General features: G+C 39.2%; 5 protein-coding genes across 5 annotated transcripts; all 5 read right to left on the bottom strand.

Annotated features, from left to right (window-relative positions):
• Positions 1-3,446: 3,446 nt before the first annotated feature.
• Positions 3,447-4,996, bottom strand: LOC141711115 (non-functional NADPH-dependent codeinone reductase 2-like). The gene is made up of 3 exons (XM_074513546.1): positions 4,581-4,996; positions 4,229-4,472; positions 3,447-4,040 (listed from the first exon to the last, which is right to left on the bottom strand). Exons 1-3 carry the CDS (start codon positions 4,901-4,903, stop codon positions 3,636-3,638), a joined length of 972 nt encoding a protein of 323 aa, XP_074369647.1. The 5' UTR covers positions 4,904-4,996; the 3' UTR covers positions 3,447-3,635.
• A 1,800-nt stretch (positions 4,997-6,796) lies between these two features.
• Positions 6,797-8,273, bottom strand: LOC141713534 (non-functional NADPH-dependent codeinone reductase 2-like). The gene is made up of 3 exons (XM_074516997.1): positions 7,948-8,273; positions 7,584-7,827; positions 6,797-7,473 (listed from the first exon to the last, which is right to left on the bottom strand). Exons 1-3 carry the CDS (start codon positions 8,265-8,267, stop codon positions 7,069-7,071), a joined length of 969 nt encoding a protein of 322 aa, XP_074373098.1. The 5' UTR covers positions 8,268-8,273; the 3' UTR covers positions 6,797-7,068.
• Positions 8,274-8,893: 620 nt separating this feature from the next.
• LOC141713533 (non-functional NADPH-dependent codeinone reductase 2-like) lies at positions 8,894-10,570 on the bottom strand. The gene is made up of 3 exons (XM_074516996.1): positions 10,165-10,570; positions 9,840-10,083; positions 8,894-9,298 (listed from the first exon to the last, which is right to left on the bottom strand). The coding sequence occupies exons 1-3, from the start codon at positions 10,485-10,487 to the stop codon at positions 8,894-8,896; spliced, it is 972 nt and encodes a 323-aa protein (XP_074373097.1). The 5' UTR covers positions 10,488-10,570.
• Positions 10,571-11,632: 1,062 nt separating this feature from the next.
• LOC141713530 (non-functional NADPH-dependent codeinone reductase 2-like) lies at positions 11,633-13,289 on the bottom strand. Its single transcript, XM_074516994.1, has 3 exons — positions 12,866-13,289; positions 12,512-12,752; positions 11,633-12,202 (listed from the first exon to the last, which is right to left on the bottom strand). Exons 1-3 carry the CDS (start codon positions 13,186-13,188, stop codon positions 11,798-11,800), a joined length of 969 nt encoding a protein of 322 aa, XP_074373095.1. The 5' UTR covers positions 13,189-13,289; the 3' UTR covers positions 11,633-11,797.
• Positions 13,290-13,397: 108 nt separating this feature from the next.
• On the bottom strand, positions 13,398-15,330 carry LOC141713532 (non-functional NADPH-dependent codeinone reductase 2-like). Its single transcript, XM_074516995.1, has 3 exons — positions 14,994-15,330; positions 14,652-14,895; positions 13,398-14,449 (listed from the first exon to the last, which is right to left on the bottom strand). The coding sequence occupies exons 1-3, from the start codon at positions 15,299-15,301 to the stop codon at positions 14,045-14,047; spliced, it is 957 nt and encodes a 318-aa protein (XP_074373096.1). The 5' UTR covers positions 15,302-15,330; the 3' UTR covers positions 13,398-14,044.
• Between the last annotated feature and the right edge of the window lie 546 nt (positions 15,331-15,876).

Genomic DNA, 15,876 nt, shown 5'->3' with positions numbered 1-15,876 from the left:
AGTTGCATCACTTGGCAACCAACCGGTTTGAATGTGAGCCTTAATGGGATCGATCCATGACGTCCCCAGGCCTATGGGAGCCACAAGCTTAACATCTATGCTTCGTGTCTTCAAAACACGGAAGTATACACTTCCTGAACTTTCTTCTATCTCAGATGAAGCAAACTTTGATAGCGCATCTGCCTTAACATTTTCTTCCCTTGGAATGTGTTCAACATGGCATTCATTAAATTGGGTCATCACAGCCCTTACTAGGCGGACATACTTAGCCATCGTATCATCCCTTGCCTCAAATTCTCCCTTTACCTGGGATATGATCAGCTTCGAGTCTCCACGGACCTTTAAATTTTTGACTCTGAGTGTCCCAGCTAGACCAAGGCCAGCTATCAGGGCTTCATATTCTGCCTCATTATTTGTGGTTGGGAAGTCTAGCTTCATAGCATACTCAATTAAGAACCCATCAAGGCTTTGCAAAACCAATCCTGCTCCACTGGAGTTTGTTTTTGATGCTCCATCAAAATAGAGAACCCAATACTCTTTATCATCCTTCTCTTTGCTTTCATTATCATCCTTCTCTTTGCTTTCATTATCGACTCCCTTGTCTTGAGGTATGGCATCTTCCTGCCCCCGACTTCTTGGTTGGGTATGGTACATTCCATAGTCTTACCAATGAGATCTTTAAAAATTTTGTTTACCAAGCTTTGATAGGTGGCTCCTGCATTCTTGAGACCAAAAGCCATAACAAGATAACAATAAACACCAAAGTCAGTGATAAATGATACCTTTGGAATGTCATCCTTATGCATTTTGATCTGGTTGTATCCGCTAAATCCATCCAATTATTGTTTCTGTCCCCTCCATCTCCAGTATACTTGTTCAACCTCCCTTTTCGAATCAAAAACTCAATTTCATCTTTCAATTGCCTACACTCATCGGTGTCATGGCCAACATCCTTGTGAAACCTGCAATACTTGCTCTTATCTAGCTTGGCGGGATCAGCCTTCAAGGGCTTAGGCCAACGAATATCTCTATCTTTCTCAATCTCCATCAAAATCTGACTTCTAGGAGCACTCAGCTTAGCGTATTCAGTGAACTTTTGCCCAGGTCCTCCCTTCTTGGGGGTTGAATCAGGGTTTTGTTCGGTTCTAGGATATTTGTCCTTAGCGATATACTCCAGATCAGTTTTTCGCTTCTTGCCTCCAGTGGGCTCATTACTTACTACGGTCTTCCTCATGCTTTCTTCAACCTTGATATACTTCCCTGCCCTCTCTTGGAGTTGCAACATGTTTTCAGGGGGACGTTTGGCCAAGGACATCTTGAAAAACTCATCCCTAGTTCCTTGTTGCAGTGCTATCATGGCTACCTTATCATCAAGGTCTGGGACTTTTAAAGCCTCCTTTGTAAAACGATTCAGGTAATCTCTCAAGGATTCCTTAGCTCCCTGCACAAGACTCATAAGAGATGCTGAAATTTTCTCATGGACTCTTCCACTGATGAATTGCTTAATAAAAGCCTGACTTAATTCTCTGAACGATCCAATAGAATTTGGGGGCAGGCGACTGTACCATCTTTGAGCCATACCCGACAGGGTTTGAGGGAAGGCCCGACACTTTATAGCATCATTCACGGGTTGCAGCAGCAGTGCATTAGAGAATGTCCTAACATGATTAGCGGGGTCTCCCGTGCCATCATAGGCTTTGATAGTGGGCATCTTGAATTTCCTTGAGATATGGGCATTCATTATCTCTTCTGTGAAGGGTGGAGTTGGATCATCAGGATCTCCAAGGGGAAGGAGATTGCTTGGATCAGTTCTTGGGACAGCAGCCCTTCTTCTTACCGGACCATCCAGGTCTATGACAGGAGGAGGATTTCTCCCCCCAGGAGGTATCTGGGGTCTGGTGGCCTGGTGAGCCTCCAAATCACGCCTCAGCCTTTGGATTTCAGCCTCATGAGCCCTGATCCTTTCCTGCACTTCTTGGGGATTCGCCCCTGGGGTGCTTTGGGGGCGTTGCCTTCCATCGTCCATTGGCTCTTTTCCAGGACGCCTCCTTCTCGGGGCCACTTCATCATCCGAAGATTCGGAGTCTCTCTCAGTGTAAGGACCAGAAAATTCCCGATCCTCAGGGATAGGACCCAAACCTCGTATATAGGGGGGCGACTGCCCTCGTGCTTCGCTTCGCCCAGCATATCCGCTTCCTCCAACCTCAGGGTGAAGGGGCAATCCATAAGGGGGGTTAGTAGTAACAACAGTTGAATATTCATACCCGACGGGTCGAGAAGTCACAGGTACATGTACTTGTTGAACTTGAGGATTCGTACCTTGAATAGTCGGGGGAGTTATCCCTTGTGGCGGAGGTTGAGTTGCCCCTATCTGGGCTTCCCCCTGAGTAGATGCATAAGTTGAATGGGGAGGAACCTCCACGGTTGACGAAATCACCTGGGTTGTCTCTGATGGTGTTCCTTCCTCTAGAGTTCTAATTGTTCTCCGTGTTCTCGCCATGGTTGTCGTTGTGCTTTCCCACAGACGGCGCCAAATGTTATGGATAAAAAACTAAGGTTATTATTTGCTGTATTTATTACCAAGATTCGGGAGCTCAAGGCCTTTAATGGCTGTTCTTGTGTTTCGTAGCTTAATTCTGCCTTTACGAGATGCCTACGTATCTCTGTGAATTAGAGAATCAAGCCAAAAAACGTAGTTCTGATTGGTGGGGGTGAGACCCCTTATATAGATGTTGGGAGTCCTTGAATTGGACTTAGTATAGGAGACTTGGTGGGCAAGTCTCATAATTAGAATGGACTTTGGAGTCCTAGATAGTAGGAAACTGATTCCTTATCATTTTAGGTCCCCTTGAGGCTAATCTATAAGGATTTATATCCTTATCGGGACTCTTCTCAATAGCTGATTTTTCCCTTATTAATTAATTACGAAATTAATTAATAATCAGGGCTTTTGGGCCTTCTTTATTTCATCAGGCCTGATCTGGTCCATCAGGCTTAACCTTTCTGGTCTGAGTATCATATATCTTTTTATTGGGCCTAGCAGCCCACACCTTGCAGTATTTAATTATACTATCATAATTTATTTATCCCTGTCAAATATAGAGTTCGATATAAAATAGAATTGAAATTGGTAAAGTAATAGAGGAAGTTGACTTCAATATCAATTGGAATTAGAATTGATCGACCCAATAATTAGAATTGAAATAACTAAGTGAGGGTAATTAAGTAATTTCTTCGAGTACTGACCGACCGACTATCAAACGTTTAATGTTTCGTCTATTATAATATATTATAGATTTTAGATATCGGTTATTTTTAAAACGACCTTACCGCGTATAGTAGACATCGGTCAATAAAATAACTGTTGTTTAAAAAAATGAGAAACGTGAATTAAACATTGATTTGATTTTTACCAGATGTCTGAGGTATTTTTTCTAGTAGTAACGTGATGCATAAGTGCTCAAATTTTATTAAACACAACCAGGCATGTTTGCCAAGTTGGTAGAACAGTGGAGTTAATCAGCTCCCATTCTGCCATATGAAGCATTAGCATTAGCAAACATGAGTGACTTATCAGTGGCTAAGCCTTATTCCAGAAGGTGTACATGTACTAGAATGTCCATTTACTGATCACTTTAAAGTTCTCCATCCCAGAGCTCCTCAACTGACTTGATAACACCAGTTTCAGAGATGAACATCTTTGCAAAGCAAGCCCTGCTCTGCGGCATTTCAGTAATCTTCTGGGACTCTTCATCACTCAACTCCCACCCGAAAATTTCAAGATTCTGCTTTAGTCTGTCTTTGTTGAAGCTCCTCATCACAATGACAACCCCTTGCTCATAAGCCCATCTTAAAGCCACTTGAGCTACAGATTTTCCTTTCGTTTTAGCAATTTCCATTAAAACCTCAGATTCCAATACTCCTTTGGTTCCCCAATGTGCTCCTGCTGCTCCAAGAGGAGAGTAAGCAGCTATCTTGATTCCATTTGCCTGGCAGAACTCCTTCAGCTTCCCTTGTTGCCATGTCGGGTTCATCTCCACCTTTGCACATTGATCAAAGAGAGTAAAGTGCATTTGTACTTTGTGTTAATGCTGGTATTACCTGTTAAGTAACCAGTCGCTCTAAAACCTTAAGGTGGCAGAGGAAGGCACCAATAGGATCTTATACCACAACATATATTATTCAACATTACCTTCTTATTTTATTTTATTTGTGAATTTAAACTTACTTGATTGATCGCTGGAGGAATATTTGCGAAAGCCAGAATGTCACCAAGCTTCTTGCAAGAGAAGTTACTCACACCTATTGATTTTGTAAGTCCGAGTGTTTGGCACTCTTCCATTGCTGTCCAAACAGATTTGATGTCCATCGGAACAACATCTTCAGGGTCTGCTGGAAAAGGGTTAGCCCCATGCTTCATACTCACAGGAAAATGAATAAGATATTGATCAAGATACTTTAACTTCATATTCCTGTACAACAATTAACAACGAGAAGAATTATTTACAAGATTTTCATAATCAAACTGATATAAGATCAAAGTTTCAGATGTAATCGAGGAAGTGGTTTGTTTGCATTACTGCAGAGTTTTCTTGAGGGCAGGGAGCACAAAGTCGCCATGATTATCAGTGCACCAGAGCTTGGAGGTGATAAATACTTCACTGCGCGACTCAATCAAACCAAGGCTAATAGCTTGAGATACAGCTTCACCAAGAGCTTCCTCTGTCTGGTAAACAGAAGCAGTGTCAAACATTCTATAACCGAGCTCAATTGCTTCAAGCACTGCCTTAATCACTGCTTCTGGTGCTGGAATGGGAGCGACTCCTGTGCCTAGTCCCAAAACCGGCATAGTTTTTCCATTGCTGGACCTTAGAGTAACTTCTGGAATACTTTGTAGAGCCATCTTGAGTTGGTATAACCTGCCACTCACCTTTTTCCGAGCTTAGTATTTATGAATTAATTTGTGGTTTGTTTGTTTGATTTTCGTATATGATCAACTAGGACTCCAGACATTAAGATACCATCTAAATTACGTATAAATATGTGAAAAATGTTTTTTTGCTTTCTGAAAATGGTCAATTTACTGCAACTTAAACCTTCAACCTCTTATGCCGAGTGTAAAGAGTCTTTGGATTACCTTGAAGGGAGAACTATCGACTAGGGGCTATGGACACGCAATCAATTATGGTATTAAAATTTTCTTTTCTTGGTAAGCATTGTGATCTAAAGGAACTGTTTGTTACCAGAATAATCAGCGACGACTCCATAAGAAAAGTGAGTTAAACAAGAATTATATCACCTATTAATCATTTGGTACTTTCCTATGGAACCCACCTGCAGGTAAAATCTCATACATCACCTACATATGTAGATGAAGAAAGAATATTTGGATTTAGCTGTTCTCCAGCAACTTTGGGCGTAATTATTAGAGTTGAGTGTGTTGGTTCACTCATATCATCAGCAGGCTTCATTGTCAAAGTCACTCTGAGAACTGCTGCTTAAGCAACTTATAACTTAAAATTTAACTTGTACGCCATTTCTAATTAACAGGTTTTAATTTGAGAAATGCAGGCCCTCATATGTTAGCGGTTCCTATCATCTGAATATGGACAGAGTAAAGGTAAATTGCTTCCAAGTCCAAATGTAGGTCCTCGTAATTGTATTTGAATGTCTTGGATCTCCTAAATGATCTAAGCATGTCGATCATCTAACATTAAATCAGTAGTGGATATTACTCCCCCCTCTCCCATCATTGTGAAGCCTACGATGACCTTGTGTAATGAAAGTTTAGGTTCTTAGCTTCAGTTCTTTAACATGTTGCATTCTGGAATTTTTCAGTGTAGAATTATACAATCGGTTTCTGCTGCCTTGAACAATTATAAGGCTGTAAAGTTGTCCTGATCGTGTATCCTGTACATGATCATGAAAACAAGAGGTTCAGTTGCATTATACAATGACGAAGCCACCATGCAAAATAGTTTGTAGGAGCTCCTGAATTCAAGCAAACATCATCCTCAAATTAGTTCTCGTAGGCCACACAAACCAGTTTGTTAATTCAGCAACAAGTTACAAAAAACTTGTAAAAAAGATTCTGCTTTGATTTACTCAATTTTTTATTAGTTCGTTCTAAAATTTCAAGATTCTGCTTTTGTCTCTCTTTGTTGAAACTCTTCACCACAATGACAACACCTTGCTCATAAGCCCATCTTAAACCAATCTGGGGTACAGACTTGCCTTTCGACTTTGCAATTTCCATCAGAACCTCAGATTCCAACACTCCTTTGGTTCCCCAAAAGGCTCCTGCTGCTCCTAGTGGAGAATAAGCAGCTATCTTGATTCCATTTTGACTGACAGAACTCCTTAACTTTTTGCAGGAGCTGGACTCTAGCAGAGATGGAAATACGAGGCTTATTCTTTACACTATAGGTACCATCTCAATGTCTCTGGCTTGATTAATTTTGCTGGACCTAGACTTCAAAAGAATTCGAGCAGAGATGGACTCACGAGGTTTATTCCTTGATCAGTTACCATCCCTTGGGGAACAAGATGAATGGTTGTACTATGATCACTTGATGGGAAATCAACAAAATATAAGTGATGCATTCATTCTGGAGAAGTACAAAGACTGAAAGAAGCCCGATGTTTCTAGTTCAGTTTTCAACTCCATTTAAGCAACCAAATTCACTGTTAGCATCTAGGGCTGTGTTATAAGAGTATTCCACATTCAATTCAGATGAACTTTCACTTTCTATATGGAATTGGCTTTGGATATCGAATGGCTCCTATGTCTAATTGAAATGATATGGTCGTCTACTATACCAGGTACACTAAGGACTCTGTACATGTTGTTCAGGTGGATCAAAAGGTACAGAAATAAATTACCAATATAGGGTCCAAAATTAACTTAGCTGAAAAGAAATGTACAGAAATAGCTTGAAGAACTGAATGCAGAAAGTAAGAAAACAACTCTTTATGTATTTTAAAGAGTAAATGTTTGACCACTATATTGCAAATTTGAAATTTCAGCCACTAAAATGCAAAAGCGGTAACACCAGAGCTCTAATCACTTTAAAGTTCTCCATCCCAGAGCTCCTCAACTGACTTGATAACACCAGTTTCAGAGATAAACCACTGCCCAAGGTTTGCCCTCTTTTGCGGCATTTCAGCAATCTTCTTGGACTCTTCATCACTCAACTCCCACCCAAAAATTTCAAGATTCTGCTTTTGTCTCTCTTTGTTGAAACTCTTCACCACAATGACAACCCCTTGCTCATAAGCCCATCTTAAACCAATCTGGCTTACAGACTTGCCTTTCGACTTTGCAATTTCCATCAGAACCTCAGATTCCAACACTCCTTTGGTTCCCCAAAAAGCTCCTGCTGCTCCTAGTGGAGAATAAGCAGCTATCTTGATTCCATTTGCCTGACAGAACTCCCTAAGTTTCCCCTGTTGCCATACTGGATTCATCTCCACCTTTATAAAATAAGAGATCAATAAGACTTCATTGTTACTATTCGATACTAATGCAGACTACTATATAAAGTACACGTAAAAGGATGAAAAGTTTGTCAATTTAAGCTTACTTGATTGATTGCAGGAGGAATCTTGGCAAAGGCCAGAAGATCAGCAAGCTTCTTGCAAGTGAAATTACTGACACCAATCGATTTTGTAAGGCCAAGTGTTTGGCACTCTTCCATGGCTTTCCAAACAGATTTGATATCCATCGGAACAATATCATCAGGGCTTAGTTGAAAGGGGTATGATCCAGCCTTCATGCTCAACGGAAAATGTACAAGATACTGATCAAGATAGTCCAACTTCATATCCCTGTCCAACAATGAATAACAATAATAATGAACTCAGAGATTTTCATCAGCAAAGTGAAATAAGATCTTTGTCTAAAAAATAAAATTTAATGAATCATGTGTGACTGTATGAGTGTGTTACTTCAAAGTCTTTTGAAGGGCAGGAAGGACACGATCGCCATGATTATCAGTCAACCAAAGCTTGGATGTAATGAAGAGTTCATCGCGAGACTTAATCAAACCACAACTAATAGCTTGAGATATCGCTTCACCAAGAGCTTCTTCTGTTTGGTAAAAAAAAGCAGTATCAAACATCCTGTAACCAAGCTCAATTGCTTCAAGAACGGCTTTTATCGTACTAGCTATAACTTCTGGTGTTGGATCAAAAGCTCCTAATCCCAGTCCCAGAACAGGCATTGCTTTTGCATTTCCGGAGCTCAGAGAAATTTCTGGAATTGTCATGTTTTAGTTCAAATTTCTGGCCAACTATGTAAATTTAGTTTGATTGTCTTAAATAATCGATAGGACTACATATAAAACACGAACATGTAACAAAAACGAATCTGGTTTTGATTTTGTCTCATCTTCTGGTAAGCATTGTGGCCGGCTGTTTACTAGATTCCTTACAATTGACTAATGAATTACCAATCGAAAAATACTCCCTACGTCCCAATTTATTTCGTGGTCCAGTTGACTTAACTTTTCAAAGTTTGATCAAGCCACAAAAAGTCAAACATAAATTGAGACGGAGGGAGTAATAGAGAAGACGAGGAACGACATTCTTTAGTTAAAAATGAGGAATTTGATCAAAAGGAGAATATCAAGTATGGGATTGAGACCTATATGATATGTCGCAACAATCACTTGTAACTGACCAGACCCCGTATATACTATGCATCTTTATGCGATGCTTGGTAGATTCTTGATAGCTGTTATGTTACAGGCATGCAATTTTGTTTTAAACTGCTGGTTCAATAAAAAAACAGGAGTAACATATTCAGAATCAGGGATCATCACCACCTTGTATTCAGAAAAAATTAGGGAACATATTAGTGGTGATGCCTTATTACATCCTTGCGTTTGTCGTCTTAGAGTTCTCCGTCCCAGATGTCCTCAAGGGACTTAATCGGACCTGTATCAGAGATATACATTGTACAAAGATTTGCCCTACTCTGCGGGATTTCAGCAATCTTCTTGGACTCTGCATCACTCAATTTCCAATCAAAAATTTCAAGATTCGACTTTAGTCTCTCTTTATTGAAGCTCTTCATCACAATGACAACTCCTTGCTCATAAGCCCATCTCAAAGCCACCTGAGCTACAGATTTTCCTTTCGACTTTGCAATTTCCATTAGAACCTCAGATTGCAACACTTCTTTGGTTCCCCAAAAGGCTCCTGCTGCTCCGAGAGGAGAATAAGCAACAATCGTGATTCCATTTGCCTTGCAAAACTTCTTCAGCTTCCCTTGTTGCCATGCTGGATTCATTTCCACCTTCGAACATAAAAAAATCAGGAAGATGACAGGGCAAGATTACAACCTTTAGTGTATTCAATAGTGTTAAGTAACCAACTCCTGTACAATATTTAAGTTGCTAGTACAGAGACTTGACTGCATCATCATTTATCTTAAACACTCTCCCTCGCTCAAAAGCCCATTACTAAAGACGGGTCCATCGACCAAACAAATTTATTTATTTTAAAACTTTGGGAAACATGACCTTTGTACCATGCTAAGAGGTAAAGCTAGTACTACATTTTATATAATTAATTAAGAAATAGCAATACAACAAATGACAGGAACAAGCTCAATGATGAAACGGACAGCTTAATATCGTTTAACCAGTACATGTTGAAGAGTATAAGATCTTGTTGGGGTCCTCCTCTAACACCTTCAGGTTTTAGACGGACTGGTTACTTAACATGGTATCAGAGCTCGGTTTAGGGAGGGATTCGGGTTCAAGTCCTCCCATTGGTTATATTTGTTGTTGTCAATCCGTATTTGACAGACTAGTTACTTAACAATTTGAACTTACTTGATTGACTGCTGGAGGGATCTTAGCAAAAGCCAGAATGTCAGATAGTTTCTTGCAGGAGAAGTTGCTAACGCCAATTGTTTTCGCCAGGCCAAGTGTTTGGCACTCTTCCATAGCTGTCCAAAGTGATTTGATGTCCATGACAACTATATCTTCATGATTTAGTGGAAAAAGATTTGCCCCAAGCTTTAGGCTCACAGGAAAATGAATAAGATACTGATCAAGATACTCCAACTTCATATTCCTTAAAAAAAACAAGAAACAATAATGAACTACAATATTCCCTTCAGAAAAGTTTTTTGAATAAACCAGTAGTGTGTCTTACTGTAAAGTTTTTTGAAGTGCAGGGAGAACACGATCCCCATGGTTATCAGTGCACCAGAGCTTAGAGGTGATGAAGAGTTCGTCACGAGACCTGATTAGGCCAAGAGTAAGAGCTTGAGATATAGCTTCACCAAGAGCTTCCTCAGTTCTGTAAAAAGAAGCAGTATCAAACATCCTGTAACCAAGCTCAATTGCTTCAAGCACTGCTTTTATGACTACTTCTGGTTTCGGTAGGGGAGCTGTAGCTGTTCCCAGTCCCAAAACTGGCATACTTTTCGCATTTCCAGAGCTCAAAGCTACACTTGGAATACTTTGCAGACCCATCTTTGAGTGTGTGTTGTATCACCTGTCAAGCACCTTTGGCCAAGCTTATAATTTATAGAGAAACTTCACTCGTCCGTTGTCTGATATTTCACCTGCTCTCAACTTAAAAACAGTGAGAGAAATTGTCACGCCATTGGCTACTAGAATCATTGACAAAGTAAATAAAATAACATGCTGACATTTGCTGTCAACAACTTTGCCTAAGATCTAATGTTTTACTATGTTATTGTTCTGTCTTGTATGGTCTTATCTCCAATTTCTTTATATTAAGTAGTTGCTAAACCTCTTCTTCTTTGATTAACTATACAATTATCCACCTGGCTTTCGAGACATTCTGACTTGGGAAAGATTCACAGTAGAAGAATGTGCCAATGTGATGACAGGAAGGCCATCTAGAAGTGTAGAATGACTGACATGTGTCACATAATTGCATTACTTTTCCTCCACCTTGCCGGTATCTGCAGATTCTCTGGACTTTTGAAGAATATCGTCAAACATTAAAACAATATTATCTCATCTTCTCACTGAATCATAAGAAATGTCAAACGGTCATTCTAAGGTATAATTTTTCAGTAATTGAATAAAACAAAACAACCATCCAGAAACCAAATTTGTTCAGATAATTCAGAAGACGGCACAATGTTGACCCTTTTCTGCTTCCCCTCTTACATATTATCAAAAAGAAATTGCTTCTTTGGCCATGGCAAATGCTTGCTTGATTCGCCACAGGGTAGCTCAGAATCTTTCAGTTCTGTCAGAGGTAATCTCTTATTTTATTACATCTCATCTCCTCTTCTTGCCATCATGTTCAATTAGCACATGTAAGTTGTGACACTTATGTCTAAAATGGAGCTTTTGGTAAATTCAAAATTCAGAAAGTTTCAAGTTTAGAATTAGAAGTTTATGGACTGACCATATCACAAACCTGAAACAAGTTTAACTGTCAGAAAAAAGTCTTTTTCTAATTTTTAGTGTCAATTTTTTCCTGTAATGCTGCTGTTCCACTTATCATTGGAACGCATCATAGGCTTAATCATCAACTGCTAAATATAATGTATTTAATTCTCAAACTGGCATTACTTGTGCCGGAAACATGAAGAACTTGGCTAGACTGGCACACTATATTTGGCAAAAATGAGGATCTCTGAAACATGAAACTTATTCCCACAGTTACAATTTTTAGCTAAAAGGATAACCCTTAAAGGAACTTCATTGCAGGATCCAAATTTACAAATTATTCAAAGGAAGGATATGTATCTGACATTTATTGATTTGCCAGGTCAAATAAACATACTTCGCGAAAAAACATATTACACTTCTCCATCCCAGAGCTCCTCGAGTGATGTTACAGGACCAGTTTCAAATATAAGCATCTTACAAAGGTTTGCCCTGCTCTGTGGGATTTCAGCAATCTTTTTGGAGTCTTCGTCGCTCAACTCCCAGTCAAAAATTTGTAGATTCTGCTTTAGTCTCTCTTTGTTGAAGCTCCTAAACACTATGACAACCCCTTGCTCATAAGCCCATCTCAAAGCAACCTGTGCTACAGATTTTCCTTTCGACTTTGCAACTTCCATTAGTACCTCAGATTCAAGAACTCCTTTGGTTCCCCAGGAAGCTCCTCCTGCTCCAAGAGGAGAATAAGCAGCTATCTTGACTCCATTTTCCTGACAGAACTCTTTGAGCTTCTTTTGTTGCCATGTTGGATTCATCTCCACCTTTGAATAATAAAAAAATATCAGAAAGACAACATTTAACCTTTTGTTTGTGCACATATGTTCCTTTTATTCTTAAATAAGAGGTGGAGCTAGATAGGAGCTAGCGTGTTATCAGCCTTCACTACGACAAAAGTTAGTATACAGGGATGTTAGTCTAAGAATTTTTATTGTAACTAAGACTGGCAGTTATTAATTTTTGATTACCCTAATGTATAAGGTGCACAATTACCAGAGAGAAACGGTGTAGTAGCTAGAGAGACAAGCTCGGGGTTAAACTGAACATTTAGTATTGTTTGATGTTAAACTTACTTGATTAATTGCTGGAGGTATCTTACTGAAAGACAGAAGATCAGCAAGCTTCTTGCAAGTGAAATTACTGACCCCAATTGATTTTGTAAGGCCAAGTATTTGACACTGTTCCATGGCTGTCCAAACAGATTTAGTGTCCATTGGAACTACATCCTCAAGTTTTGGTGGAAATACTACTCCAGGCTTTACGCTTGCTGGAAAGTGTATAAGATACTGATCAAGATACTCCAACTTCATAATCCTGCACAAAAAAAAAGATAACAACAAACTTGAACTCCTAGATTTTCATCAGCAAAGTAACATAAAACTAAAATCTTAGTAAATGTGAATAAACATAAGGTTTCTGTGTTTTACTGCAGAGTCTTTCGAAGGGCAGGGAGGACACGATCACCATGGTTATCAGTGCAAAAGAGCTTAGAGGTGATGAAGAGTTCATCACGAGACTTAATCAAACCAAGACTAAGAGCTTGAGATATAGCTTCACCAAGAGCTTCCTCAGTTTGGTAAAAAGTAGCAGTATCAAACATCCTATAACCAAGCTCAATTGCTTCAAGCACTGCTTTTATTACTGCTTCTGGTGCTGGAGAGGGCAAACTTCCTGTGCCTAGTCCCAAAACTGGCATAGTTTTCGCATTGCCAGAGTTCAGAGTAACTTCTGGAATACTTTGTACAGCCATCTTTCAGTTGCTATGACCTTCCAAGCTTAGTGTGTTCAAATAAAGTTTTCCGGTGAACCCTTTTGTTTGCTTTTCTATTAAGCTCAGCCATCAGCATTGACTCCATGAGGTTAAGACAAATGGTTTAGATAAGAGGAATTGACCAAACAAGAGAAGCTACAACTAGCAGTATCAAACAAATTATAAGACCAGGACCAGGACCTCATTTGATGTCATGAGGTGATGTTTAAGATCACTTTTTTGTACTAAAGTTATCTCCCATAATTCATCATTTTGCAATTGCAATTATGTTTCTGGGATGGACCGGTTGATGTAATAGGCATAGCATTCTCAACTATCTTACATAATACACGTCGTGTATTTTGTACTACTAAGGGGGAAACCTGAACAACATTAGAATTAGCCGTCTTAACTAAATGATGGCATGCATCCATAACAATTCTGGTGCATTTGATCAATGTAGTTGCGTTTGTCAAGATGAGTGACCACAGACAGGTGATACACATCAGACTTCCAATGTTTTGAACATTGAGCTTGTCAAAAGTCTGATTCTGTAGTATCAAAATTTTAATATGAGAAAGTATGGTAGATTTGATACAATTCCAGTTTATAACTCATTATGTGCATTCACCTGCAAATATTTGGCATTGAATTCATAGAGAACAACGGTAGACTATCTATATACTTATACAATGTAACTTGGAAAACGCCAAAGCATATATGAAGAACAGAGAGCCTCATTTTGAAGATATTGTGCAGACTAGGAGAGTTTGTACACAAAAGAAAGGTTTCACATTCTGAAAAAGAATACAATTCAAATAGATTTGCTACCAGAACTCTGTGAGGGGAAAGCAACTCAAATTTCTCCATCCCAGAGATCCTCGACTGACTTTATGTGCCCAGTTTCAGAAAAGTACCCATTTCCTTCATTTGCCCTGACCTGTGGGATAGCAGCAATCTTCTTAGTATCTTCGTCGCTCAGTTTCCAGTCAAAAATATCAAGATTCTGTTGTAGTCTGCCCTTGTTGAAGCTCTTGGTTACAATAACAACTCCTTGCTCATAAGCCCATCTCAGGGCCACCTGAGCTACAGATTTTCCTTTTGAATCTGCAATTTCCTTAAGAACCTTTGATTCCAATACACTTTTGGTTCCCCACAATGCTCCTGCTGCTCCGAGAGGAGAGTAAATAGAAATTGTGATGCCTTTGGCCTTGCAGAACTCCCTTAGCTTCCCTTGTTGCCATGTTGGGTTCATCTCCACCTTGAAACACACACAGATCAAAAAACAATATTAGAATGCATGCACTTCAACTTGTGCTTTTGAGTTCATACAAACTAAAAACCTTTAGGTACAAACTAAAAACCAATATCATAGTGATGCATGAGACTCTCGAACTTCTTGTAATAACTTTGAAGGACAACAAAAGTACTTATAGAAGTTCAATTCAAAAAAACTAACTTACTTGATTGATTGCAGGAGGAATCTTAGCAAAACTCAGAATGTCAGCAAGCTTCTTACAACTGAAATTACTGACACCAATCGATTTTGTAAGGCCAAGTGTTTGGCACTCCTCCATGGCTGTCCAAACACCTTTAATGTCCATTTGAACAACATCTGCAGGGTTTGGTGGAAAAAGAACTGCGTCGACCTTTATGCTCACTGGCCAATGTATAAGATACTGATCAAGGTACTCCAACTTCAAATTCCTGCACAACAACAAAAATCAATAAACCAAAACAAATTTTAAAAAAATCTATGTATACTAAAAACACTAAAAGAGACTAACAATGAGTCTGTATATTACTCTAGAGTCTTCTGAAGCGCGGGGAGGACACGATCAGCATGATTATCATTGCAATAGAGCTTAGAAACAATGAAGACTTCATCGCGAGACGTGATCAAGCCAAGATCAAGAGCCTGAGATATGGCTTCACCAAGTGCTTGCTCTGTTTGGTACAATGCAGCAGTGTCAAACATTCTGTAACCAAGCTCAATTGCCTCAAGAACTGCTTTTGTCACCACTTGTGCTGGTGGTGGTGGATAAACAGCTGTGCCAACTCCCAGTACTGGCATTTTTTCCCCATTGTTCATGGTAACTTCTGTGATTGCCATCTTTTAGTTTCTGTGTTCTTTCTAATTTCTTCTTCTGTTCTTTTGTTTTTTTAGCCAGATCACATGCATTTTATACACGGAAAAATTACAAAATGCCAAGTGTCAAATATTTATTGGATAAATGAAAATGGACTCCCTGTATTTACATCAAAAGCACCAATTAAATCATTCTAAAGTGTCACATTACCAATGACACACGTAACAATTTTTTGTACCATTTTTTGTGCTTCTAGCGTTACTCTTTTATATACATGTAGTGTGTGACTGTGTGTACGGATTTTTCGAGGACATCTTTCATATTTTAAAATTTGATAAAAAATTGTTGCGGAAGAAATTAAATTAAATTTTAGCGAGGGTATCCGTGCTAGAGCAATACAATTTATAAATGAGAAAGATCGAACTTGTGAAATATCGTACGTGTGATCTTAGTTCTTGTCTAAATTTAAAAGGGTTAAATATCAAGTAGGTCACTCATTGGGGCCAAATGTTTCAAGTAGGTCACTGACTGCAAATCTGACTCGATGTAATCACCGATTAACTCTATTTGTGCATTCCGTCAGAGTCAACAGAAATTA

Source organism: Apium graveolens, chromosome 3 (assembly GCF_009905375.1).
Source record: "Apium graveolens cultivar Ventura chromosome 3, ASM990537v1, whole genome shotgun sequence".
NCBI classification, from domain to species: domain Eukaryota; kingdom Viridiplantae; phylum Streptophyta; class Magnoliopsida; order Apiales; family Apiaceae; genus Apium; species Apium graveolens.
The sequence above is the reverse complement of the archived record's forward strand: the minus strand, read 5'-3'. Positions and strand labels throughout refer to the sequence as shown.

Excerpts from the sequence above, each read along its gene's own strand:
- LOC141713532 (XM_074516995.1), bottom strand. The coding sequence starts at position 15,301 with ATGGCAATCACAGAAGTTACCATGAACAATGGGGAAAAAATGCCAGTA. Across the intron at positions 14,896-14,993 it reads GCGCTTCAGAAGACTCTAGA|GAATTTGAAGTTGGAGTACC; the intron begins GTAATATACAGA and ends GTTGTTGTGCAG. Across the intron at positions 14,450-14,651 it reads TTCCTCCTGCAATCAATCAA|GTGGAGATGAACCCAACATG; the intron begins GTAAGTTAGTTT and ends GTGTGTTTCAAG.
- LOC141713534 (XM_074516997.1), bottom strand. The coding sequence starts at position 8,267 with ATGACAATTCCAGAAATTTCTCTGAGCTCCGGAAATGCAAAAGCAATG. Across the intron at positions 7,828-7,947 it reads GCCCTTCAAAAGACTTTGAA|GGATATGAAGTTGGACTATC; the intron begins GTAACACACTCA and ends ATTGTTGGACAG. Across the intron at positions 7,474-7,583 it reads TTCCTCCTGCAATCAATCAA|GTGGAGATGAATCCAGTATG; the intron begins GTAAGCTTAAAT and ends TATTTTATAAAG.
- LOC141711115 (XM_074513546.1), bottom strand. The coding sequence starts at position 4,903 with ATGGCTCTACAAAGTATTCCAGAAGTTACTCTAAGGTCCAGCAATGGA. Across the intron at positions 4,473-4,580 it reads GCCCTCAAGAAAACTCTGCA|GAATATGAAGTTAAAGTATC; the intron begins GTAATGCAAACA and ends ATTGTTGTACAG. Across the intron at positions 4,041-4,228 it reads TTCCTCCAGCGATCAATCAA|GTGGAGATGAACCCGACATG; the intron begins GTAAGTTTAAAT and ends CAATGTGCAAAG.
- LOC141713533 (XM_074516996.1), bottom strand. The coding sequence starts at position 10,487 with ATGGGTCTGCAAAGTATTCCAAGTGTAGCTTTGAGCTCTGGAAATGCG. Across the intron at positions 10,084-10,164 it reads GCACTTCAAAAAACTTTACA|GAATATGAAGTTGGAGTATC; the intron begins GTAAGACACACT and ends GTTTTTTTTAAG. Across the intron at positions 9,299-9,839 it reads TCCCTCCAGCAGTCAATCAA|GTGGAAATGAATCCAGCATG; the intron begins GTAAGTTCAAAT and ends TTATGTTCGAAG.
- LOC141713530 (XM_074516994.1), bottom strand. The coding sequence starts at position 13,188 with ATGGCTGTACAAAGTATTCCAGAAGTTACTCTGAACTCTGGCAATGCG. Across the intron at positions 12,753-12,865 it reads GCCCTTCGAAAGACTCTGCA|GATTATGAAGTTGGAGTATC; the intron begins GTAAAACACAGA and ends TTTTTTGTGCAG. Across the intron at positions 12,203-12,511 it reads TACCTCCAGCAATTAATCAA|GTGGAGATGAATCCAACATG; the intron begins GTAAGTTTAACA and ends TATTATTCAAAG.